General features: G+C 37.4%; 1 protein-coding gene across 6 annotated transcripts in view; it reads right to left on the bottom strand.

The window, feature by feature from the left end:
- The window catches only part of GALNT1 (polypeptide N-acetylgalactosaminyltransferase 1), a 92,377-nt gene that overhangs the window by 17,633 nt on the left and 46,815 nt on the right, over window positions 1-27,929 (bottom strand). For 4 of the 6 annotated variants that reach the window (XM_075142358.1, XM_075142356.1, XM_075142355.1 and 1 more), the window contains 3 exons: window positions 21,894-22,068; window positions 7,922-8,088; window positions 335-542 (listed from right to left, as the gene is read on the bottom strand). In XM_075142358.1, coding sequence (XP_074998459.1) covers window positions 335-542; window positions 7,922-8,088; window positions 21,894-22,068 — 550 coding nt within the window. Of the gene's footprint in view, window positions 1-334; window positions 543-7,921; window positions 8,089-13,519; window positions 13,539-15,253; window positions 15,314-21,893; window positions 22,069-27,929 lie in introns of those variants that run through there. The other 2 variants (XM_075142359.1, XM_075142360.1) reach the window with 2 other exon arrangements.

Below are 27,929 nucleotides of genomic sequence, written 5' to 3'. Positions count from 1 at the left end.
GCTCCATTTCTTCCTCAAGAATATCTTCCCAAATTCATGAAGGAATGGGCCAGGCTGCAGACGGAAGACCTCAAATTCCACTGCTTTCTCAACTCCATTCATGCTCAGGTCTCCTGCTATTTAACACAGTATCCCATGCATCCCAATATAAGCTTCACTTTAAATGAAGTTTTACTTTTAAAAAGTTGTACTGAATTAGCCTTTTATCCTTACACCAATGAGAATTTATCCAGCCTTTCAGAAAGTAGATATTTGCTTGTAGGCTATATTGTAATACTTGGAACATTTCTTAAGAACCAAATAAACCAACATGGACCAACAGATGGATAATTACCTGTCAGCTTTGATCCTTGCCAGCAGAGGTTCAAGCCAGCCTACTGTACATTCACAATGAGCATCTAAGAAGGTGATGACCTGGCCTTTAGAAGCAGCAGCCCCCTTTAATCTGGCTCTAATCAATCCAGAACGCTGTTCCATTCGAATCACATGAACAGGTACTTTTAATTTTTTCACATAATTCTCCAGTGGTCTTTTCAAAAAGTCTGCAAAGAATGATCAAAACCATGGAAACTGTCGGTTACATAGTTCAGCTTTTTTTTTTTTTTTTTTGAGAGAGAGAGACTTGATCAAATCCATTTTTCAATCATGCTTTCTCTAGATTTCTCTGGCTAATATTTTTTCTATTAAATTATCACTATAACACCTAAGAACAAAAATAAAGACAAAATCAGCTATACATAAATGAATATCCCTAACATGAACAAACCTCAGCTTAGCTGAGGAACAAATTATTCAAAATAAAACATAACTGACTACCATATGCCTAGAGAATCAAAATCACTTGCATTACAAAGAGCTGCCAAATCAACAAATTTCCCATTGCCAGGCATGGTTTTTGTCCACCATGAAAAATTAGACTGTGATGGATGATGCCAAAGGAAGAACAAAGAATTGAGGGAGAATGCAATTGACAGTCACAGAAACAGACTTCTTGCAATAACTTGCAGATTTCAGATCTGTAAAAAAGGCAAAATAGTCTTATAACACAGCTACGGAATATATTAGATTACACACTCAAAGCATATAGGAGTTGTACTACAACAGTGCAAAACCTGCAGTAGGATTTAGCATAAGACAGTAAGTACCTCATACAAAAATACACGTGACACTGGAAGGGGGAAAAAAAGCACGGCATGAGCTCTTAGTGGCTGTTTTGTAAACCTCAAGTTGACCTGAGGGTGATTACCATTCCTTACCACTTCTCCGGATGAATGAGTTCTAATTGCCTCCTCATTCTTTTCTGTGCATTGTTGGACTGTCACTAAAACCCACAGAAATAAGTTCTGACACATCTTGAAAGTTGAACTGTGCTAAAAGAGCCTAAGATTTTGATAGATCTTAAATATTTGTCTCCAGAGAAACTCAAAGCAAGTTAATTCTTATTTTGCATATTAAGAGAGACTCAAATGAATAAATGTTTATTAGTACAAACCAAGTGTACATGTTTGAACATTTCGCAGGCCTTTTGGGGTTGAGCACAAACAGAGATCATTTGGCTGACTGAGTCCGTAGCAAATATAATCTCATCTCTTTACGGTGTAGTTTTCCAAAGCCACTAATTTAAAAGAACTAGTATCATGGTAATGTTTATAGTTTTAATGTATATGGCTTCCATGATACACACAAAGAGAATCAGTGAAGTATTTCTCTCTATGCTAACCATATCATGAGCAAGTCACACAAATCAACATGTTCCTCTGCACATTTCAGGTGTAGTGCTGATAAGCTTTTGAAGTAGTTCTAACCACTTAAAGCTGACTGAATATGGGCTGTGACATTGGTCCTTGAATGCACAGTTACGTTAACAGAATGGTAAGATTCTGACAGAAGGAAGAGAGAAAGATTTCAATAATACAACTGCAGCCAGCCAAGAACTAACATAAAACAGGAAGTTATGTTACAGAAAGTCATGGTCAACATATTGCATATAAAAACCTTAAGTCCTACCTACATTTTCTCTGTAAAGTATTTCAAATTTCAATTTATCTTCTCAAGTACTTTTCAATTTTTTTTCTCTAAGAAACAATCACAGAGAGGTGTGCAGTGTTTTCACTATGGAGGGAATAGGGTTAAGAACAGTCCTTCTCCCATGTTTAACCATGTCCATAAAAACATTCTTATGAACTACCATCCTGTTCAAAACTTCAGAAGGGAGTATTCCCAGAAAGAAAACATTGTGCCAGACATTGAGTAACTGTGCCCTTAAAACATTACTAGCATTTCAGCAAAATAAGCAAAAAGGTAAAGCTTCATGTCTCATCCCCACAAAAGCATGGAAAATAACTCAGGCATCAAGATTTCTGGTTTTCCTCTGCTGCCAACAGTTAAGGTTAAATGCTCAAATCAAAGCAGCGTATTTTCCCTTCCGAGAACTGTCTCTTAGAGCAATACATATCCCTCACAAACTGCCCCCTTAGTTCAAGGAGCAAGAGTCTAGAGTTTTGGGCAAGTCATCCATCCAGAAGCTGGTAGTAGTTTCTTGTAAGGTGAGACTTGCTTTTTTCTTTAAAAAAGAGTATTTGAATAGTCTTTTAATGCATTTTAGCCTACAAAAAATGCCAAGATGAAGCTGTAGAGATGATTTTCTATACAAACCTATTGGTCATATTTATACTAAATCCTATATTCAACACTCAAATGAAAAGTTTTATGCATTACAGAGTCAGTTGTTTACAAGTGACCCAGGATGACAGCTGAGTAAATTTTTAGCATTGCCTCATACACTTCAAACAGAGAGTGAGATTTTGATAATATTAAAAAAAAAAAACCAAAACAAAACACAAATACTTCTACTTGGGAACAATAATAATTCACGTATTTTTCAGAGGTATAACTTTAGTTTCATTTAACTCCTTCTGCTGGATATTCCTTTCAAACTTTTTCTGTATCAAAAGGGTGCATAATTTTAACTAGGACTATGGACAGTTTAAAGAGCATCTTCTGTGGCAGTAGCAGAACTAAGAAAGCCAAAAAAGCAAATATATTCAGTTCAAGTCAAATAAGTGCCTAAGTTAAAAAATACTTTGCTAATTCTATTACTGAGTCACATACGAATAAAAATGAAAAATTAAGTTACAAACTACAATAAACACCAGATTTATCACATATAAGCATGCAAACACAGTTTTAAGAAGTGTGAATACTTTTATAAGACATTATTGGCAGGAATTTACTTTTGGTTACATTGCTTTGATCTGTATCTGTGTAACTAACTTCTGTGAGTGTATTCTATCCTGATGCAATCTGCCTACCACTCTTGGCCATTCAGCGCTGACCTAGTTTTAAGTACTGACTAATTCTGATTTCTCCTGTTAACTTTTTTTTTTAAATAGTGACCAAAGATCAATACTTAAAACATGCAATTCTGATCAGTAAGTAGAGAACAATGTTACAGCTACGTCTTGTTTCTCCAAAGCTTTTCTTTTCAGTGTAAATAAATGCGTGATATTATGCAAATTCATTCTTCTAAGAGCATGACACTAGCAGGTACAAAGTGTGCTTCAGGCAGACTGAATGCTTACTTTATTCCAATTAAATTGACTCTGATGCTAGAATTCAAACTATACAACTCAGGCTGAACATTTTCTTTTTCTGGAAAAGTCTGCTGTTTTAGTTCAACACAAACAGAATGCTTAAGCAGCATATGCTAAACCCTTCAAATTTTCAGGCATCACACCGTTTGGTTTTGTTCAATGTAAAAGCATGCTTGCTGGAACCATAACAAGTTTTTGGAAAACAATACAAAACAAACCGTTCAGTAATTGTTGAAAATAACTGCAAAAAAAAGATGCCCGAGTGATCTGAAATGAAGATCACAGATTTCAAAACTAAATATTGGAACAGGTTCAATAATACCACCAAAAAAACTCTGAAATGCTGTATCTTTCAGCCTGGAATTAAGTTACCTCGCTTTTATTACCTAACCCAAACCCAGAAACAGAAAAGTTATCTAGAGAAAGCCACATGCTTTTCTAAATGGACTGTAATTCTACTTCATAATGAGGACATGGCTATTGCTATGTTAAAATTGATTTTTCTAAAACAGAAATTGAAAAGGCAAAACATAAGAAATATTATGTCTACATTATTTTAATATTAGCTTGCTCTTTATTTCTAGGTCATATTGAAAGCTGACCTGTCACAATTAATCATTAGCACTGACTTGAATTAGTGCCAAGGACTGTTTTGACAAATGAAGCAGAGCACACTTGCAATAAACTTTGTTTTCCTAGGAGTCTGTGCAGAAAAACTAGCTAACCAAAACAAACGTACTATATCTCTGTTCCATTAAGGAAGCATATACCTGTAACAATAACCTAGTATGGGCACTCAGAATCCAAATATCAGCATCCGTGTTAAAAAGACGATTGTTCCCTGGGAACAATGCCAAGAGAGGTGAGCAGTTTCACACGTATTAGAAGCAAAAAAAAAATCTGGAATTTTTATATAAAGGTTGAAAAACTACAAGAAATTGTGGAGTGTAATTACAAATTCCCTACAAGTGAAAACTGTGAAAATTTGATGTTGTGCCTTTCTAAAAGCAAAAGTTAATCACACCTCTTATCTAATCTGGAACACATTTATGTGGTAGCCTTGCCCTTTGCATGGGCATTCCTCCTCTGCTGCCAGAGCGTAATTGTATTTAATGCCTCTGTCCCTTCTTCCAAATGGCACTGAAATTGGCTGAAGCAGTTAAAGTTAGTATCAGGTAAGAAAGCAACAGCAAGCGAGGGTGCCGAGAGAGGAAAGGAAACCAGACTGATACAAATGCAAACACAACCTGAGCGCCCGAGCTACGCTTCCTTAGGAAAACAGCTTGGTCAGAGCTCAGTGAGCTGATATGATCTTTCTTTAGTCTACTCAGCTACTCCACAACCAGCTGTACTCCAGACCTGCATAGTTTGGAATAGGTCAGTTAATATGCTAAGGCATCATACACACATGCAATATAAAGAAGAAACTCATTCACAAGCAAGTGCTCAAGCCTCACCACCCAAGCCACAGAAGGCTAAGGCAGGGACTGGGAGAATGAAGAGCCACCAACTGTAGCAGAAGAGCAGGTTTGAGACTGTCTAAGGAATCTGAAGGTGCACAAGTCCATGGGACCTGATGAGATCCATCCGCAGGTCCTGTGGAAACTGGCGAATGAAGTTGTTAAGCCACTATCCATCATATATGAGAAGTCATGCCAGTCGAGTGAAGTTCCCACTGACTGGAAAAGGGGAAACATAACCCCCATTTTTAAAGAGGAAAAAAGGGAGACCCGGGGAACTACAGGCCAGTCAGTCTCACCTCTGTGCCTGGGAAGATCATGGAACAGATCCTCCTGGAAGCTATGCTAAGGCACATGGAGGACAGGGAGGTGATTCCAGACAGCCAGCATGGCTTCATGGCTTCACCAAGGGCAAGTCCTGCCTGACCAACCTAGTGGCCTTCTGTGATGAAGTGACTACATCAGTGGACATGGGAAGGGCTTCAGATGTCGTCTATCTGGACCTCTGTAAGAACTTTGACTCGGTCCCCCACAACATCCTTCTCTCTAAACTGGAGAGAAATGGATTTGATGGGTGGACTGTCCGGTGGGTGAGGAATTGGTTGGATGGACGCTTCCAGAGGGTAGTGGTCAATGGCTCAAGATGGAGATCGGTGACAAGTGGTGTCCCACAGGGGTCCGTACAGGGACCAGTACTGTTTAACATCTTCGTCAATGACACAGACAGTGGGATCAGCAAGTTTGCAGATGATATCAAGCTGAGTGGTGCAGTTGACACACCTGAGAGACAGGATGCCATCCAGAGGGACCTGGACAAGCTCCAGAAGTGGGCCCGTGTGAACCTCATGAGGTTCAACAAGGCCAAGTGCAGAGTCCTGCACCTGGGTCAGGGCAACCCCTGGTATCAACACAGGCTGGGGGAGGAAGGGATTGAGAGCAGCCCTGCTGAGAAGAACTTGGGGGTAGTGGTAGAGGAAAAGCTGGACATGAGCCGACAATATGCGCTCGCAGCCCAAAAGGCCAACTGTATCCTGGGCTGCATCAAAAGAAGCGTGGCCAGCAGGTCGAGGGAGGGGATTCTGCCCCTCTACTCTGCTCTGGTGAGACCCCACCTGGAGTGCTGCGTCCAGCTCTGGAGCCCCCAGCACAAGAAAGACATGGACCTGTTGGAGCGGATCCAGGGGGAGGGCCACAAAAATGACTGGGGGGATGGAACGCCTCTCCTATGAAGAAAGGCTGAGAGAGTTGGGGTTGTTCAGCCTGGAGAAGAGAAGGCTTTGGGGAGACCTTATTGCAGCCTTTCAGTACTTAAAGGGAGCTTATAAGAAAGATGGGGACAGACTTTTTAGCAGGGCCTGTTGCGACAGGATAAGGGGGAATGGGTTTAAACTAAAAGAGGGTAGATTCAGACTAGATACAAGGAAGACATTTTTTACAATGCGAGTTGTGAAACACTGGCATGGGTTGCCCAGAGAGGTGGCAGATGCCCCAGCCCTGGAAACATTCAAGGTCAGGTTGGACGGGGCTCTGAGCAACCTAATCTAGTTGAAGCTGTCCCTGCCCATGGCAGGGGCGTTGGACTAGGTGACCTTTAAAGGTCCCTTCCAACCCAAACTACTCTACGATTCTATTATACTTTCTACCACGTTAGATATGAAGTGCAAAAAATCCACTCCTAAAGCTCTTCAGCTACAAAAACTCCTGTTAACCGTTGTAATGGTTACTATCTATCATAAAACCTCCTGTTAACCACTGTAATCCATGCACCATAATGCTACTTAGACCATATGATCTGAAATCCAGTGTCTGTCTTCATACATAGATCTTCTTTGGACAGATCTTGTCACCCATCTTACTCTGAAGTTGGAATTACCATAAGCAGCAGAATATGGATTTTGCAGCACTGAATCAGAAGCATCAGGCAGAGATGTCAGCATGCTGGGTGTAAAACCCTTTCCTGACTAAAGCATGGGAATTCCTGCTGATACAGGTAACAGCCTACAACGGGTGGCTACCAAGACTTTTTTCTAGTGGTTTACTAGCTATTAGTCCTAGTGAAAAACTTTCAATGTAGAAATATAGAAACAAGGGTGATTCAATATAAAAATACAGACACAAAAAAAAAATATCCCTCAAGTTATACTTTATAACCCACACCACCGAGGAAGATTAAGGAACAAGGCAAATATCAACTATTAACCAAAACAAAACACCAAGTATTGTCTAGAATATTGTTTTTATTTCTACTATATTGTAATTTACAAAAATATGAAAAGAGTAAAATCTAATTCAAGTTACTTTAAGAAAAAATTAGCTTCAAGTTTTGTCTATTAATTTCATTACACACGGAAAGTTTCATTCTGTAGCATGGAGTTTTCATCTGGAGCACTAGTTATTAAACAGTGGAATCTCTTATAGCATAGATACTGAATTTCAACTTCCCAGGAACTGAATGATCAAAATTAATCCCTCTGAGCGCCAAGTTTAATAGCGGTACTGATAGTAAATTTGGATGTGTGTGAGGAAAAGAGTTGCCTTTGCTATTATTCACCAGGTGATTCAAGTATTAAATGCCCTCAAGCTTTAGGAATGTGTTAAAATTCTAAATGCAAAACATGAAAGCTGTCATAGGATAAACCCACTAGCAAACACAAGCTCTACACTGTAAACAGAAAAGTAAAGACAGATTAACTTACACTAGTTTTCAGTGGAGAACGACCCACCTGTATTTCAAAAGGGGCATTGCTCACTCTGCCTTCCCCTACCCCAGCTACTGTGTTTTGCTGAGGAGAGCTAAGCCCGTAGAAAGTCAGTCTCAATTTTTGAAGTAAAAAGAGCAGCAAGCTAAAGCATCGACGTTATCATTACCTCTTTCACTGGCATCATCAACGAGGACTATTTCTTCCAGCATGTGTCGTGGTGACCGGTTTATCACACTATGAACAGTTCGTAGAAGTGTGCTCCAAGCCTCATTGTGAAAAACAATGACAACGCTTGTCGTGGGAAGGTTGTCTACATACACCTTCGTTTTACACCTATAAACAAAAATAAGGCATATATTTGTAAAGGTCAAGCCTTCAGTTAGAACTGCAATTCTCAGGTTTATTTCTGAGTATCAATACTAATATTCATGATATATCAATTGTACGCAAGTATGACAAAGGAGCAAACGGTGCACAGATTTATATTTTCATCTAAAAAACACCCTGACTCTGTGAATACATCTATGTATTCCATCCTACGACTAAGAAAGGAGAACCTCAATTCAATAACCAATTCTAGAAATGAAAGAGACATCTATACTGCTAACACACAGAGATGATAACAGATTATTTATTTCCACTACGCCCGTTTTGGGAAGAGTAGCATGTCCAGATACACTAATCCAAGTCCCTAATTTAGGCCTGCATTCCCTCAGAGGGCAAGGAGGAAACCCTAGTATTGTAATGGGACAGAGGGGGAAGGGCGAAAGAGACACAAGATAAGAAATGGCAAACTTAAACTAGGAAGTAAATGCAATAAAAAGTATATATAGAACAAAACCAAATAATAACTAAAAGAGGTAAAGAATTCTGGACACAGTTGATGTTTGGAAAAAGCCAAGACTACATGTATGCTGCCTATAATACTGGTGAGTTAAGTATATTTCATAATTTAATGTGATTATATTACACAGGGGTTTTTTTCCTCCTCATTGTATACATGTTGGAAGTGCTATAAAAGTTCATCAAATTAAAAGAGAATTATATTCACATTCCAAAGTTAGCATGGAAGACCACAGGTTTAGTTCTCCTAACAGTATATATAGGACATTTATGCAAAATATGACACACGCTCCAAGTAACCCCACATGCAGCCAACATTTCACACTCCACAATACTATTTTAAAACAAGTGATATTTTCAGTATCTCCTAGAAAAATCAATATGCTGTACACAAAGTACTCTTAACAATTCTGAAAATACAATTCTGCGCTAAAAAATCACCATGCAAATTTAAGTGTTCTCTGCACAGATCTGTTCCCCCTGCATATTCAAAATCACACACAGAAACTTACGTAAGATTTGATGGTACTAAATCTTTTCAGAATCAAAGCTAAAGAGATATATGCAGATCTCAAACACAAGGAAAATATTGAAGCGGAAAAAGAAACATGTTCAATGGAGCTTCATTCCAACAAAAAAAGTTTTTATTAGGTCCCAAATTATTGAGTCAATTCACTCTAATATAACCTGATCTGAATGCTATTAAAATATGCTAACAAGTATTTGTGACTATCACCTTAACAGCAGTGGCCCTGTCTGAGGGCTTGAGAAGTACATAGTGCATATCCTCTACCCTAAACAACCTGCCAACACACGATCATGGCGTCAGCATTTCCCCCTTTGAAAAAAACAGTGACACCAGGAATGTCAGCCAAAACTGGGCTCCCAGAATAAGTATTTTATTTGCTGGGTAACTTCGTTAGCCAGAGCTCTTCTAAGTGAGAGCAGCTTTTGTAACAGTAAATAGGCATTTCAGCTCTGAGGTGGTGACAAAAGCCCAATGTGCATCGAGATTCCATAAAAGATCAGTAAGTCCAGGTACAATTGAAGAAATATCTGGAAGAGCTTCTGTGGAATCATGTTTCATTTCTGAGAATTGGAACAGTAGGATAAGGCAGTATCTGTCTTCAATATTATACTTACTTATTATACAATTATGGGCAAATTTAATTATTCACCACACTGATGTGAACACCATAAAATCTTCAGGGAAAGCAGCCATATATCCCTATGTTTTCCAATTTAATTCACATGTAAAAAAAAACTGCAAAGCATGCCAACTGATAAAGTTATTTCTGTGGTATCACTTGAAAAATAAAATAGCTTTTCACAAAAATGCTGTGAATTTCAGATGAAAAATTCAATCAGAAGCCAAATAATTCTTCCCCCATGTTTGTCACTTGTTCAGCCTATTTTGCTGCTTTAAAAGCAAATTCTCAATATTTTATTCCTTCTGCTGCACTGCTCCCTAGACCAGAAAATAAGTGTCTGATTGTAGACCTTCAGCTACAGCAGTAATACAAATCCACCAATTGTTCCTCTACTTTTTGGCAGAATGTTTGTAAAAAAGTTGAGAGAAGCCTGTTAGCAGTTCACTGTGAAAAGCAATAACAATGTGTCATTCACCAGGAACATCTTGCTGGGGTGGCCACAGGATCTACGATTGTAATATGAAATCTCTCATCTCCAGCCTTGCCTTTTTTCTTACGGTTTTACAGAACATTTTATTTTACTGCGTTCAAATCAATGAATTGGTATAATAAAAGCCAGCCAAGTGATCAGGAACTCCCGTGTTTCTAAACCATTACACTGTCCAAAGTATAAATATATCAAAGCATTTAAGATCTGTCTTTGAAGGGGAACTTTTTAACACTAAAAGGAAGGCATACAGGAATTTTTTGGGACACCCCTCTCCCTGCAAGGCATTTCTACTGCCCTGTCCTGCAGAAGGTGAACATCCTCCTTTCCATAACGAGACTTGCCTATTCTCACCCCCAGAGACCAAGCCTTTCTGGGGTAACAAGTTAAAAGCGACCCTAAACTGGCTTGTTTACCAATATATGAAAGGCTGCCATGCGTAACACAAGGGTGTTTCATAACGAAACTGGCTTGGAAATTTTTGAGTGCTATTCTTAATAAAGTGTTTGGTGTGAAATTATTCTGGAAAGATTCATTGATGCAGGCAGGATAAAGGAAAGAATTAATAGCACGATATCTGACTTTTAATACTCCTTTCACCTGCCTTTCTATATATACACCTTTTGGCTATATTTGTACAAATTTTTGTGAATACATACAAATAAAAAAAACCTGTTTTTAATTTTGAAAACACTGACGTACACTCCTTTCCCTCCAGGAACATATTGCTGCAGAACATAAGACAAATAAAATAGAACAGCTGACACCTGGGATTAGAGCATTAGCCTTTTATGTAAACCTCATGTTTTATCCTTACTAACAAATATTTAAATTAAGAATCCTTTTTGTCTTTCATTTGAAAACAAATTACCCCAGAAAGGGATTACTATAGAACTTAAAATACAGTATTAGTTTCAACCAACAGTTATGCAACGTTAGTAGCATAACCATGAGGGGTATGACACACAGGGTATGAATTAAGGACAATTTGAATTTTAATTCACTACTAATACATTATGTTCCTTTTGTTGGATCATGCCTCAAACAGTTTTAAAATTGAGTGCATAATATTAGGAAGGCATACCATCCCCAGTAATTTAACGAAGACTCCAAACAGCAGCTGAGAATGTCTACTTCACACGGAATGCATCATCCTTTCCTTAATCTATGGCATTCATCATGCAAACTCTCGGCTAATGTGACTCCACATATTATTTAGATTGTGGAAACTCCCCAGAAATGTCAGACATTTTAAATGGAAGCAGAGACTTACTGCCCTATTACCTGAAGACACAGAAAAAGAATAGGCCAGATTGTTAAAACATGATCAAGACAAAAAGCCTAATTAGTCTACATTTCTTGATGTACACATTCCAATGCTCAAAACAGTAATGTTCTTTATTTCATAGCAAGTCTCCCTCTCATGCACTGAAATCCCCAACTTCAGCTGCATTAGTCTTGTATTCTTCCCTAATATTTGACTTCTTGCTTTCATGTAATTAGGAAATAAAATTAAAGTTATCCAAGATCTTTAATGCCTCATCAAAATCAGATTTCAGAAAAAAATTCCTTTTACAAGCTATACTTTTAAAAGTTGTTTTACAAAGGAGCCATGGGACTATAAAGACGTGACTCTGCTTTGACCTCTGCAAGATGCTCATGCACATTCTCCACAGAATTTCACCTTTTTGCAATTTTGCACCATATATTCAAAATACTTTGGCCTGGTCCCTTATAACTACATGGTTACTCATAGGTCCATAACTCCCCAAGAGCACAAGGCAGTATAACAGGTTCAAACCCTTCATAACTTGAATTTAAGTTTAACGGACTACAAGCGAAGGAAGGAGAACATATCCTAGCATATGCATGTATAACATTGCTAAATAAGAACAGTGACAGCAAAATAAATACAAGTTGTTGTCTGTAACACCCTGTAGCCTGATTTCAAAGTTTTAAATCCATTACAAAAGTTTTTAAAATGCAAGGCCAAAAACAACTATGAGTTGTGTTATGCTTCTCCATTATCGTGACTTTTTGTGATGATGTTAATTGAATCTTACATAGAAGCTCTGCACATTTTAGATAGGGAGATGTTTAGAACAAAAAAAACCTCAAAAACTCAATTAATAATCAATTTTATTAAATAGATTATATATAGTCTCTTGAAAACTACCTGATGCTACTTCAAACACACCTGAAAAGCCTCTGAATAAACTGCTTTCCTCTTTTCTCTTTCAGTCCAGGGTACAAATAGTCCACAGGAGACATTACAAAAATAACCTAGAAGATACATCAGGTAAGGCAATTCTGTCCAAATAAAATTAAGCTGTTAAATCTCAGAGTTTAAATGCTGCTTCAGCACAATCTTGCAAGGAAAGAAGACAACTCTTCATCTTGCGCTTCCTACATCAGCACAACCATATATTCTCAACCCTCCTTCACATCTGGCAGAACTGGAAGCCTCTCTCTTCTCTCATGCCAGCAAAGGAATGAGAAAAAATTACTTCACCACTGCAGGGACAGAAGAAATCTACTAGGTAATCTCACAAGATCCTTCATTTTAATTCCTCAGAAGGTGAAATTCTTCTGATACCTATCTGCTCTGCTCAGTGCCCAACTCCGAGATAAACAAGGTTTACCCACTCTAACCATTAGCACCAGAGACGCAGAGGTGCCAGGAACCCAGGACACCGCCCTTCGCTATCCTATTATCACCTCTTTCAGTCTACTCTTGGGACTTTCACAAACACTTCAAATATTACCTTAAAAAAATGCAACTGTGCAGCCACCTTATTACAGAATAGCACTTGGCATTTTATCAATACTATGAAATTGTATTCATGGATCAATTTACTTAGAAATTATTCCTAAAACCCAAGGCTGAGTGCTACATGTGTAATATTGTCATATCTTGAAAGACAAATATTTACAATGTTAGCAGTTATCTGTTTGCACACCCTTCAAAGTCATGCTAAATCATTTCTGAATGTGATGTAATAAAACAGGATTTAATATCCTGATAGCTCTTACATACTTTTGTTTCATAGGCTAAAGAATCACACCCCCAAAAAAGCTATAAACAAGGTAGAGGTTTTGTAGGAAATCAATTATACACTACCATAATGTTTATGCAGTGAGACACAATGAGGAAAACCTCATTCAATGAGGCAAAACATGAAAAAAAATTATTTGGGTCATTTTCTAGAAAGATGATGTCATATTTATATTCTGCATTAGAAATAGATGCTGAATTTCTAAATACTACAGAGCAGATCTCTACCTCTTCTGATGCTGCCAACAGGTTATTCTCCACAGAGGAACAATGAGAGGACAAGTAACGTCGGAGGGTTTTTTCTAAAATATGAAATTTTCAAAACAAGGCCACTCATGCTTACCTACACAGAAAAATCAATGGACTTAGATGCTACCTTAGCCACATTTGCTATACCTGATATCAATTTTATTCCCAGATTCCACCAGCCTTTCATAGGAACAAGGCACGACCAATAATTTGCAGCGGCTCAAAAACATTAACAGCAGTAAAACATGTATGCAATCCCTGTTTTCTAGCCCAGTGCACACAACCCAGAGCACTCTGATAAAGGACAGAGATGGATGCAAGCAAAAGTGTCTCCTGTGCACTGAACAGATCAGCTGGGAAATCCCAGCGGAGCTCAGACCAGAGCTCGTACGTGCAGTATCACAATGCAGTGCTGATGCATTTTTGAAAGCTGTATTAGCAACAGATTGGAGCAGGGGAGGAAACGTATTTAGTCATCTTACAAATTTAGTACAATCTTTTACCTTGCATGTTACAAACAACATAAAATAAATGCTGCAGTTATAAATAAACTGCATCCCAGAACTTCAAATTTGACAAAGGAATAATCCAAGTCTTGCTGAAAATCATGTTAGAGCTGAAGTTTTGAGGAAATGCTACACAGCACAGCCCCTGTAATAAATCTGTTTAATATTACTGATGCAGTACAAACAGCATATTCTTCAGTATTAAAACACATTGGAACTTCTGGAAGTAAGCATCAGTATCCTTAGACTTGAAAATACACATTTATTTTCTATTGAGGTTACCAAAGTTAATGCCAGATTGACAGAGAAGAAAATCAGAAAATCTGAACTCCTCTCATGAAACCTCAGGCTTTAATTACTGATATCTGATGAATATCGCTGCAGTGCCATAAAACGTCAGTACTCCGTTGTTTACCTGTCCATTTGTCAAAAGTTATAGTCTGCAGTAAACTTAATGTAATAAAGCTGAGGCACAGCTATGCCCAACGCGAAAACTCCTCTCTACTTAAATCATGGATGAAAACAGTTTTGAAGTAAGACTCAGAGTCACCCTGAAGCTGCTGAGACTGACCTACATTTCCATCAGAGGATAACGCCCCGTAGCAGGGGTGGCAGAGAAAGTGTCAAAACACTACAGCAAGAACCACCAGCACTCAAGTCAAGTGGTGTGTTTCTGGTAAACACCGACTTAGTCTTTCCTGGATATGAGCAGCAGCCTCATGATATCATTATGAATGAGGATGTTAATAAATCTGCTTCTGACATAAATTTTAAGAGTACCCCAAGCCCTCAAATTGAAGACAATCGAGCTGGATAAAGATGTAATTTTCACACAGAAACAACACAGCTAAAAGGGCTAAAAGCAATACTTCTGAGAAAGATGGAATCACTGAGTATCGTAACATGCCAAACCACTTTTCAATGCACAGACTGCGCATACAACCACAGTTTTAACTTGTGGCCACACAAAGAGAAAGCACTGTAGATAAGGTTGCAACAAAACTTCACACTACCCCTGGAAGTGCTTCTTCCAATCAAATCAGAACAATTCAGTTTAGAAAGACATCTTCATTTCTATAATTCATATCACAACTCCAATTAATCTTTCTGAACAGGTGACCTGAATGCAGGCAAATCCCTTATTCTTATTTAAACATTTCCATCCAGCCTGCTTAATGTCTGCCTTGAATAGTATTATGTAATTTACCTGACATCAAGAGTATGAAATTTTCCTTTCTTCTGATCTCAAAGATTTGGATATAAGAAAGGTCGCATTATCTCATGAGTCAAGTAGAAATCTTCTTTAGACCCTGGAAACAAAATCCAAAATGGTCCTTAAAACCATTGTGGTTACAGAATTCAAGCAGAATTTCACAAAAATAATTAGCTGCAATTGACTATTTTCCTTATCCTGAAAGTGATCACGGGAAAGAATCTCTTGACAGAAGCAAAACCAATTCTGTCCTCAAAGACTGAAACTGAACCTTAAGTTCTCTAGCCAAATTATTTTCTATACTTGACCTATCAATTTGAATAAAGTTCACGAGATGGCTGCTCATCCAAAATGGAAGACACTCATAACTAAGAATGAGATTGCCAAGTGTTTGTGTGTATATACAGACACAGACACGTATGTATGTATGCATATATACATGTGTATATATATGTCTATATATTAAAAACGTTTACAGGAAGCAAGCTGATTTTTAAAGTTACTTCTTTTCCCTCTAATCTTTCTCTAGGAAAAAGATTGATAGGTAATTTCTTCCAGCTAACTCATCAAGTCAACGTGAACAAGAATATTTCCAAACGTTGATTCTACAGTGGGCCAGTAACAAGCTATATGCACCACAAAAGCCAGGTGAAAAAATATTCCTGCTTGAAAGAATTGTAAAGTCTTTAATACCCCACATGCTTTCAGGCTTCCAGCATGACGTTGCTGAAAGTTACATTGCTGGTCATCAGATCAGCAGATTTCCTTTACAGATGCCAGGTTAATTAACAGCCTGGATTTCTAGCTTGTAACAAAACATTGAATAAACTTCTGAAGTCTTCCATCGCTATGCTGACAACTTTGCTCTTTTTTATTCTCTTTTACATCACTATGACCTGAGCTAAATGAATACCAAAAGTTCACAAAGCATATCACAATTTATGGAGCTATTTAAATCCCCAGGATCTTATGGGGATTTTAATACACACTTTCTGTAAGAAAGTTTTTTTCCCCCCATGTTCCACCTAATCTAGTGCAACTGTGGGCTGCAGCCAAAAGCAATAATCCCACTTTTCACCATTACAGTTTTGTCCTATCCCCTTCTTTGCACCAGATCTGGTAATCATACAACTGCTGGGTGTGTTGCTTCAGTTTACTGATTCAACAAAATGTACTTTTTTCCCCTTTTTGGTGTGCAATCCTCCATCCAGTCAGTGAATGCCAAGGCCACACAATCATCAGATCAGTATCAACAGAAGCAGTGAGACTTCTTTTGGCTGCAGTCCACATTTACACCAGATTATATGTAGTATAAAACTACCCCCTTAGCTCTTCTCCTGAATTAAAGTAATTAAAAACACACCTTAAGAGGTGTAATTAAGAGCACACCTTCACAAGCCTCACATAGAAGTAAATATTTCAAGCACTGCCATTTAAAAAACCCATAGTGTCACACATTTGAGTTCCAAGAGCATGCTCTTGCACATGTGCCTTTACTAGTTTTACCATGAATAAGTTTACTCAAACTATTTTCCTCACACAGGGATTGTGTAAATTTTATGAATGTGTCATATTATGATACAACTGTGGTATCTTAAAGTATACAGCAAATCAATTTGTTTTGAGAAGTTAAAAATCCAAATTCCAGTGTGTTCTCACATGTATATTTCAGGCTTAAAATCAACAATACATTTTTAAAGCACACGTATGAAAACCAAATTGCAGTCCCATAACTGGAAATCATTATATTGTATCATATAATTAACAGTGCCCAAATCTAAAGCCTAAATCTAAATACAGTTTTTTCTAAACAAAGAGATGACAAAATTAGTCATATGAAGGACTTGCTCAGAAAGGAGCCCAGTATAATTGCTATAAACTCCACAACATTCATGTAAGTTAGACTTAGAAGAGTGGCTTTTAACGCCAGAAAAAAAATTGTCTACTTCCTCCCAATTGTGAAAGTAAGCTTGGCAGCAGGAACTGGGCAAGGTAGTTTGATTCAGCAAAAAAGCCTTCAATAATAACTTAAACTGACCACATTATTGCACTAGTTAAACATTAAGCTTTTTAAGTTAGAGGTCTGCATCTTATTTTTCTATTAAGCGGCTGAAGTCATAGTTCGTATGAATTTAGACCCAGTTCACTCAAATATGTAGGACTACCTGGCTAAAAACTCTGATTATACCCTAACCACTATACCACTCAAACCCCAACATACCTACTTCCTGAATACAGGCAGTTTGAGAAAAGGACAGTTAAAAGATCCCAGATGTTATGCAGAACTAACTGAGGTATAAGATGATGTCAGATACCCTTAATTCTGGCAAAATTGTACCAACTAAGGAACCAAATGACAAGGAAGAGCTTTTATGCCAAGTTCTACAGAACCTGCAACCTTGGAGAAAGAGTTGCTAAGGTGTCTCAAAGCTATCCACACTCCTCCTTGCTGCAGGTCTGCTTGGGGAAGCCCACCACCTTTCCAAGAAATCTCAACCTGCAAAATATGACACCCTTAGTGCTGCATCATAAGCTCCAGTCAGGAACAGAGCTTACATGAACATTATTCTGTCCCAGCTATGCCTCCAAGCCTTGACCAACTTGTGCCGGGAGGAGTGTTCTAAGGTGCTCTTTTCTAGTATAAAAAAGCCAGAATTGGGTTTAAACTCTCACACCAGGGACCCAAATGTCTCCTTAAATGCTTTATATATTCTACAAATTATTAAATAATGACTACAGCCTGGAAAGCTCAGCCTTAGAGACAGTACTCATTCTTCATTTTATAAAGCAGCTTCCAGGTCACCTCAAACAGCACGGAGAGCAAAACCAAGTCATACGACACATACAAATTTCGTGCATTTAACCACACCACTTGCCAGCCTGAATATTGGTATAAGACACATAGGCACAGCTGAACACCTATTTTAGTCATTGACACCTATTTTAGTCATTGCCTCCCTCACCTTCAGCAAAATCAAGGCAAGACTCTAGTGTTCCTAATCACCAATCTTTTACTCTGCTGTCATGTCAAGCCCACAGCTGCATATTTTCCTGGCAACTGTGAATCAACTCCCACTTTGATGATTGATTCACAGACCAGAATAAGATGTGCTTACAAGAATTATTCTATTAACAACTTAAAACCAATCTGCTATCCCAGCTGCTTGTTCCCCCACAACATCCCTCCAGAGGTTGTAGCACTGTCAGTTATGTTAGTTAGTTACACTTACATGCCCCAGTCCAGATTCGGAGAAGTATCTAGGCTAAAATATTACTTCTGGCTTAGTTTTTTCTGTTAGGCAAATAATTTAGTTGCGACAACGAGGAGAATAAGTAGAATAATGTTCCCGCTTGCAGACACAAAATGACTAGCAATTCAGGCATATGCCAATGATTTTAAAGGCATCTATGTGCCTCAGTGATTTTGTGCCAAATAATAAATATAAACCTGTTAATACGGCTGGGGCACAGCTCAGTAGAACAGATTTCAACTGCTGTAGATGGTTCGTACTGAGGAGTTCCCTGAGCTGGAGAAGTGCCTAGAAGTTATTAAAACAGCTCACATTTTTGTTCTTTTAGTAAGGAGACAAAATTTCTTGGCCAAAACATAAACATGATACCCTGAGTGGGTCATCTGTGGAGATTAACCTATGAGCACCCGGAGCAGACGTGCGATACAGAACACGTAACCCATGAAGGCATACGCTGCCTCGAGGACCGAGCAGGTACACAAACGTGCTTGCCTCCACACAGGTGACAGGGGGTCTTGACAGAACCAGAAATTAATGTGAAGGATAACGCAGACTACTCCAAAAGCTGCTCTCCAGCTGACAGGTTATGCCATCCCCATTAAATACATGTGGCAAATTGGTCCTGGCACACTTAATTCCACCAGTTTTTGAATGAGTAACCGTTAAGGAAAACTTTTACAGACTTCTGTATTTCAGAAGAACTGACATACCGGAGAATTATAGGACTTGAAATAGTCACATCTTCCCCCCACACCACATTAAAGGAAGCAACCCACAAAACCTGTGAAGAAAACAATCACATGGTTGAACAGCTAAGTGTGCCTTTGAACATATCCCACTTTTTCAAAACCTTGATTGAAAGTGCTACTGGCAGCTGTGCTGTAAGCACATAAATGTGGTAAAGAATGATTAGAAATTACCCACTCTCCTTCTCCCAAAACTATTTCCGTATTAGTAGGGATATAGATAGAACAAGTTATAACAGAAGCAACTCCACTAACAGTGGAGTTAAGCAGCAGAAAGAGTTTCTGGTCATGTAAGTATTTTGACTAATCAGATGAATACTTTTAAAAGATGTACATACAACACCAGAGCATATTTATAGTTTTTACAATTCTGAAAATGGCTATAGTGTTCTTGGAAAGTAATATTAATCCACACATACAGATTAAGATACCCTTGCATTGTAAACACAGTATTGTTCTCAAATTTGCTCCCTAACTTCTTAATTAGCCTTATGGAGTACATACTGAAAAGATGACAAAAGGAGGAGCTTTTTGGGGATCATTTTTCTCTCAAAATCTACTGAAAATGCGCATAGCAAGTAAATGTTAAAATTGTTGGCAGCAATTTACAAAAACAGAAAATCCAACTCTGCCCTAAGACCTTACCTAAAATTTTATTCTGAGAGTCCACTTTCACACACATAGTATAGTGACAGTATTTGTGTCCATACAAATGGAAAAGAGAAACAAATGCAACATTACTAAATTTATAATGCATATCTTACTGCAAAACACAGTAACTGCAGAGCATAGCCAAGTGTGCAAGACAAGCAATTCCTATAGCTCAACTTGACTTTAAAATTGTAATTTCATTTGTCTGCAAAATGTCTGCATCTTGAGTAATGCTTTGGTAATAAATTTTTAATAGTTTATAACAATTTCTCTTTCCATTTTTGGCTAATTCAAAGTCTAGACTTCACAAAGCTTACAATTAAGTCAACTCTTTAGATCCACAAATTTATTTTCTTATCTTTGTATTTACACTATAAAAATGGTAGAATATATACATGCAGGTTTTCCAATATGAATGCTGATAAACAGATGATGTTATTTAGTTTCTTCCATGCTTCCAGGGTGATAATGAAAAATTACTCATGTTTACTTCCAAACAACCAACTGTTGTAACTATCATTTCCCCAAAGTTTTGTTAATCCCTTCCATTCAGCTCTTCCAGAAAAAACACACAGAAATCACCCCAAATTAACATCCCAGCTTTGACAAAATTCTCCAATGAAACTCATGATTGTCCTCGCAGCTAAAACAAGTTGAGAATGCTAACTACAAGTTCTAAACCAGTGGAAGTCACTACTTTACAGTGAGGCAATATCTTACCCTATAGAGTGTGATAAAAGGGGCAGACACTACATATGAATCTGCATGAAGGCCAAGAGATTCCATTGCCAAGTTACAACCATGATCAGAGCAATAACATGAGAGAAAAGGATATAACCCCCCCAAACAACATCTGTCAGTTTTGAAAGACAACCCTGCAAGTTCATGATTTGCATTTTACCACTATACTGAGAAACAGGCAAGTAGTGACCATAAAATCTGACTAATAACATATCTGAAAATCAATTGAAAAGTTACATTAATTCACACTTATGAAATCACATTTTGAAAAATATATGGCTCAATTATTAAGAACACCAGCACTACCAGGAACTTGCACGATACACAGAATCACATTCATTACAATAGATGAAGGTACCTACAAAGCAGCTCTTTATCACTCATTAAAAATGAGAAGCAGTCAGAGCTTCATCTCATTCTTCTAATATTATCTTCTGAGGTAGGAAATGAAAACAAATTAATCCAGCAGCCAGGCCTTCTGTATACAGAAGCAACAGCAGAGATTCTAAAGAAATGGGTTTCCATAGCATCTGATTCTTGCAAGAGAATGCAGATAATTGATTGGGAAAATCTCGTTTCATGAGCTTTATTTAACTTGAGAGTCCTTTTCATAAAGAAGAGGGGTTGGGGGGAGTCATCAGTTACCCTGCCAGAGTAGCCCCAGGAGAATAAGGCAATCTTAGTTTTATTTAAAACAAGGCTACAATTTTCTTTTTAATTACTTATGACTCAAATAGCTCTGAAAAGATCAATATTTCAGATACAAGATAAAAAATAAACCAGATGGATATTAGAAAACATTATAACGCAATCTAAATGAGGCTCTGCACATTGCATTAGGTAAGAAATTTAAAGCATTTCTTTTTCATCATCAAATCTTTTCTATTTCATACAATGCAGAATTTTAGTCTACCTCATTACAAGCAGTGCATGAGTTTTTCAAATAAGTAATTTTTTCCTGAAATGCCAAATCTTAAGTTAACTTTGTTTTCCTTCAACCAAATTAATTTCTATTCCCCAAACAGGCTTCATACTTGTAATCAGATTCAAAGTTAAATAACACTGAAGAAAACTGGTTTCTGCTGTTCAATCTTATTTTACAAATAAGTACCACATATACAAGAAATCCTCCTACTTTTCACTTCAACAGTAATATCTTACAGAACTGAACTCTTGTTTTGGATCACTCTTCGCACGTTCTTCATTTACGTAGAGTACATTTTTAATACAACATAAAGCACTTACCCTTCTAACCTGACATCAGGTAAAGATCTGTTGAGTGCAATCATTTCACTTGCCATTAAATTAAATTGATTTATTTTAAACATTTCTTTCATTTTTTCTTGCTCCTCTTTCGGAATGACCACAGGCTTCCCCATCTCTCCAGGTCCTTCATGTGGTTTTTGTATGGGTTCTGGAACTAAGAATAAATAAAATGTTGGTAACTACTTTTATGCTTCCTTTTGTTTGTTTACTTTACACTGTAGGAGTGTTCCTGTTTAAAACAGTTCTAAACCCATCAGGTTTTGGAAGTGAAAACAAATCTTCATATATGGGAGTTCAACAGAAGTATTTAAATGTTACTCTTAGACACCACAATTCATTTGAAAAAACATTAAGGGTTTATATCTATCCATCATCATGTCCTAATTGACTTTACTGTTAAAGTTCTGGAACAACAGACATTTATATCCCAGATTGTTCTTGCACACACAAGCTTTTCAGGAAAAGTTGAATTTTCCTTTACAGGGATTTTAGTAAAGATTAAATTAAAGTAAAATTGTAACTTTACATTCATTTCCACATCTTTATTTTGACAGAATGACATCGGCATTTACAGTTCAGAAATAATTTCTCCTGGTTTTACTAACATTATTTTTAGTCAACATAATTACATTTTGGAGTTTAATGTTAGTACTCGAAACAGAAACAGTAACACTTGACATGTTTAAACCAAAGAAATCTTAAATATCAAATATCTGATCACACTGATGCAGGAGAGAGGGAGAAAAGGAATCCAGACTCCTGAATTATTTGAGTTTTTAAACAAAAGACGTGAAAAAACAAAACATCAAAAAAACCTGTTACATTGTCATTAGAAATACCCATTTACTTTTCTCTGAACTGAAATATTTTAAATGTATTTGAAATATATTACTACTTTACAAATTCAGTGCAAATTTTAATTAAAAAAGTAGTAATATAAGATCTAAACAAAGGAACAGAAAGTATTTTAAAATAAAGGCACCAAAGTCCTCAGTAATAAGCCTAGCTTCAAATTATCTTTAATTTGCATCTAGGACAGCACAGTGTAATTAAAGCTTATGGCAAGAGCAAATGGCCATGTAAAGAATTAAAATAAAATTCAAAAAAAAAGCCCAAGCCTTCCATCCTTGCTGAAACACTAAGACTTAAAATACATACTTATTACTAAGTGAAACATTTTGCTAGTTTGCATCTAGCATTAATCGGTTGCAAGCACAATGTGTTCCTTGAGAAAGTTTCATTTTCATGTACCTGAAGCAATTGCACTAGTTGCATTAATGTAGTAACATTTAGCAGAGAAAATCCTCCCACCACAGAGATGCTTTCTTTTCATCAAACTCCTCTTGACTGCAAGTTCAGCTATATAACACTAGAAGTTGCCAGCCAGCCACTCATACACAAAAAAATGACAGAATCAACGTGTCCAAGCAGATCCTGAGCAGACTGATTTAGGCAATAGTTTTAACCATGGGCTAACATGAGCATGCAGTTTGCTTTGCATCTTTGCCTCCTAAGAAACTACGGTTGAACCCACGGCAAAACTTAGTGATTTGCAATTGCATAACCTTTTAAACTAGAAGTTGTGCCTTTTGGGGGGTAATCAAGATAAAATCGTGGTAAACAATAAGGCAATTATTTGGGCTTAATTTTATATAGTCAGCTTGGTTTTATTACATAGGTTTTCATAACCTATTTTTATTAAGTGTATAGTGATTAATATATAGGTTCACTTGGACAGAAAATGATTAAATGATGAGTGTTCAACATACCTAAAAAGATTAAACAAAAGCTATCAGAATATAGTTATATGTTAAAAAAACAATTATTCACCATGTTTTTCAGCATTCTCAAGAGTGAATGTCTTATTCTACCATATTTGCTGTTTAGAAGAAAAAATAATTTCCTGTTTCATTTACACTTCCAGTTGTTTCTTAACTTTGACTAAACCAGTTAGACTGAATAGCTAAACTAACTGAAAACTATCTTTCACATTTGTAGATCTTGCTGTTAGACGCTAGTTTAGCACATCAGTGAGTTGGATCCAGATGTACAAATTCCACATATTCATCAGTTGAATTTTTAAATTTCATTAGCAAATATATACTACTTGATTACACACTTTACCTAAATAAAGTACTCCCTTCTCCAGCAGAAAAATCCAGCAACAGCTAACTAGATCCACAGATATTTTATGGAACTCACTAAATGCAAAGACAGGCAAGCTTGATGTGCAAGCACAGAGATGATTTTCCAAGAAAAGTTAACCGTCTTCTCTCAGGTTTCTGCATTTACAGCAATCTGTTTTCCCACAAAAGCGTGTAGTTTTCATATAAACACAAACCAACAACATTCTCCCAAAATGACTAATACACATTGTTAAAAATTCAAACTGCAGTGCTCTTTTGTCAGTTAAGTATGAAAAAAATATTTCCTTTGAAAGTCTGTAGACATGTACTGATGACATACTTCTAACAAACAGTAATTTAATTTACAGCTACAAGTTTCAGAGCTAAATGAATGACTTAATCATCACCTGATCCAATGGGAAATCTAGTAATGTTTTTCCAGACATTTCTCATTCGTATCAGTAAACCATTATTTTCAAAGAGGGCTTGATCTTTTCCAGATCTTCGTTAAAAGTCAGGAACTCTTTATGGACTATGGACTACAAATTCCTTTTTACCAGGCAATATGCTTGATGAAAAACAGATACTTCAAAACCTAAGACCATCTAAAGCCAGAAAGAGGAATGGATTCTTCCCTGACATGTCTTTAGGGGCCACAACAATGGTAAACTGACCAAAGCACTTTGGAAGAACCACCACAATTACAAGAAAGCTGTTTTGACAGGTAAAAGTTCAGAAACGTTTTGTCTCTCACACACCCCTCAGCCTTAATAGAACAAGACTGATGTATTTTGAACAGTTCCTATTTTCAAAAATTAAATCTGTGTTTTATATCTTGAATCTGCTCAGTTTTCTTCTTAGGAATTTTTTATGCAGATGAGAATATTCAGAACTGAGTCACAACTTTGATATTCCATCTTTACCGAAGAGTTCAAAATTCAGAACACAAGGCCTTGATTGGCACTTGACAAAAATGACTGGTCCTAGTTTAAATTTGTATTGCCCCAAGAAAAGATTGTAAATAGCAACTAGCTGAGATCACAAGACTCTTGCAATACCAATCCTAGGTCTGAAAGATATTTTTTTTTTTTTGCAGGGCTTCTAATCATTACACAAGTAGAATGCCCCTTGAGGGAAAAAAAGGGAAAATGTTTGGAAGTTTATTTAGAAACTGCTTCAAGTGCCAAAGCTGGAAGTTCCTTTGCAGTCATACCTTTAAGAAGCCTGTAACTGGGGGTAAGGAAGGACTCATTTGATCTTCATTTAAGTCAAGACCTCAGAGCTGACATACAGGATTCTTACAGAAATAAGACAGAGCTACACAAAAGAATCTTTATTAGTAAAACCACAGGACTACCTGGGCATTTTTTGTTTACAGGAATGTTCCCTTTTTGTATTGTTAGAGATCGGCTTGAACCCTTTCTTTAAGTCTAGAACTTGTTTACACTTATCAGTAAGTTCTACTCCAGGCTGTGAAATCTGAATTGCAATGCTGAATCCCCATCTGGAAACAATAGTGCTCAACTAGATATCCTATGCATTTCAGGTTTGGAAAAAACTACTACATAACATGGATGATGCTTACTAAGGTTCAGTGATTTTCTTTCCAACTCATAACACCCTTTAAACTTACAGCAACAACCCTCCATCATCAGCTATTACTCTTTGAGAATCTGACTGATGAAACATCAGCAATTACAAAAAGGGAACCACCACCCAGAAGATGTGCCAATCGAAGGAACAGCTGTGACAGTTTGGGCAAGGGGTGTACACTATCCAGGTCAGCTGGGTAGCTCAGAATAGGTGAGACAACCTCAGAGCTGAGCACTGGAGAAGCTTTCCCCGACCTACTCTCCCCTCTCTGGAGTGGTCATGGTGGGGAGAAGAAAGAGCAGCAGTATCAGCCAGGACAAGCACAGGCTCCCTCCCAGCTCCCATGGATTGATGCTGGAATCAACACTGCTAGGTGTTCTGATCCTGCTTCCCCAGGCTACCTCCTGAAGCTACTACTTCTTCTTCCACCATGGGGGAAGGGGTGGGCAAAGGCTTAAGCCTACAGCCAAATCATCCCACACAATTACAGTCACTAGATTCCAACTATCCCTCCTCTGGTATCACTTTAGTTCCCCAGCCCGATACTACCCAGACACCATGCCAGGCCCCCTTTTCCCAAACATCTCCACCCCAGCTCTCTTACTCATAGCCTGGCAAGTGCCTGTCCCTCTTCCACTTCAACTTTTGTCCCCTCACCTCCACACTCGCATCATTTCAACGACCAACCCTCAATCTCTGTGATAGCGGACACAAAGACCTTTATCCCACTCAGTTCCCCATAATCATGTACACAGATTTTTCCACAGATTCATATTCCTTTATTATTTCTTATTCTGAGCAATTTGTAAAATATAACAGCGGTATATATACAATCCAATATTAAACACATAAGCTGAAGCTCACGATTTAAGATGCTAGTATCTTACACCATCAATACCAAGGAGAAAGATTTTTCCCAAAAGCAATTTAGACCATGGCTCTAAGTCTCATTCCGAAAAAGAAACTCCCTCTATTTTCTGTATTAAAAACCTAAGGAAAGCACCCTTCTAACTTCATGAAAGCCTAAACTGTCTGAAATTATCCTGAAAATCCTTTGCTTCTGCTGAAATATCTAAAGACCAATTTTTCCAACTAGGCCAAGCACAGCCTAAAATAAACTTACAAACTCTTCAGAAAAACTCACTCATATATTGAGTAGGTTCATTAAATGCCATGGAATTCTTCCACGAATTGCAAAGAGAAGCTATATACTAGTGTGATATGGACAGAGACTATTAAATTCAGAACACTTACATAATTTATGCTGAATCAAGGAAACTATATCAATTATGGAAATGAAGGGGGGGGGGAAGTGAAGTGAAAAAGCAGATTTTGATAAAAGCCTCACAGAAAAAATAGCCTCAATATTATCTGAGGAGATTCTAGGCATTCTGAGTGGGAATAGATCTACTACAGACTCCAAATCAGTAAACTACCGGAACAAGTAAGAATATCTAAGATCAGGCAGCATGCAACCAGGTTAAGAGGAAGTGTCACATTGTCAACTACAATCATGGTTTCTAGCAGACATATTTCTGCACATACCTTACTACAAGTCAGTTTAAAACAACAAGAAAAATGTTCAAAACTATATACAAAGTTTTGGTTCGTTGGTTGGTTTGAGGTTGGTTTGTTTGTTTGTTTACAAGCCAATAAGATATTAAAAAGATATCAGGGATTTTAACACACACAGGTTAGGGAAACGCCAGAATGAAGACTGTACTTAACCAAGGAAAACTAACGTTGCATAGGGAAAGTCATAATACTAATCTTTAAAAACTGCAGATTTTCCCTCACCTGAAGGATCCCCCAATGACTTTATGTGTAAAGTCATCTGAACTTTCAATATCATCAATATATCAAACCAAGTTTGCTGTATATCGGCTTCAGCTGCTGTTTGCCAACAGCAAAAAAAAAATCCCATTTGCAAGACAGCTCTAAAGAAGCCTGGCATAAGTTATCTGCTTAGCATCACGTAAAAACTTTGTGGGAATCCAAAAAGTGGATCCATTCCTTAACACAATATCAGTCGTCATATCCTCAAGAAAATTTCCCGGTTTCTGGGGGGGAAAAAAAAAAAGACAAAAAAAAGAAAAGACTTCCTATAAAAGACATACTTTCTACATAACCCTAATTCATTTTCTCGTCACGTTCTTTTCCACTTATTGAAAAAGAAACCCAAAAGATGAAATGCAAAAAACTGAAAATTTAAGTCCCTTCTGCAAAACTCAGGTGAACTAGAACCTCTCCAAAATGTTCGTATGCAGTTGTGGAAACAACAGTTCAGAGGTACTAA

The sequence above is a fragment of the Calonectris borealis genome, chromosome 2 (genome assembly GCF_964195595.1).
Source record: "Calonectris borealis chromosome 2, bCalBor7.hap1.2, whole genome shotgun sequence".
Classification (NCBI taxonomy): Eukaryota; Metazoa; Chordata; class Aves; order Procellariiformes; family Procellariidae; genus Calonectris; species Calonectris borealis.
The sequence above is the reverse complement of the archived record's forward strand: the minus strand, read 5'-3'. Positions and strand labels throughout refer to the sequence as shown.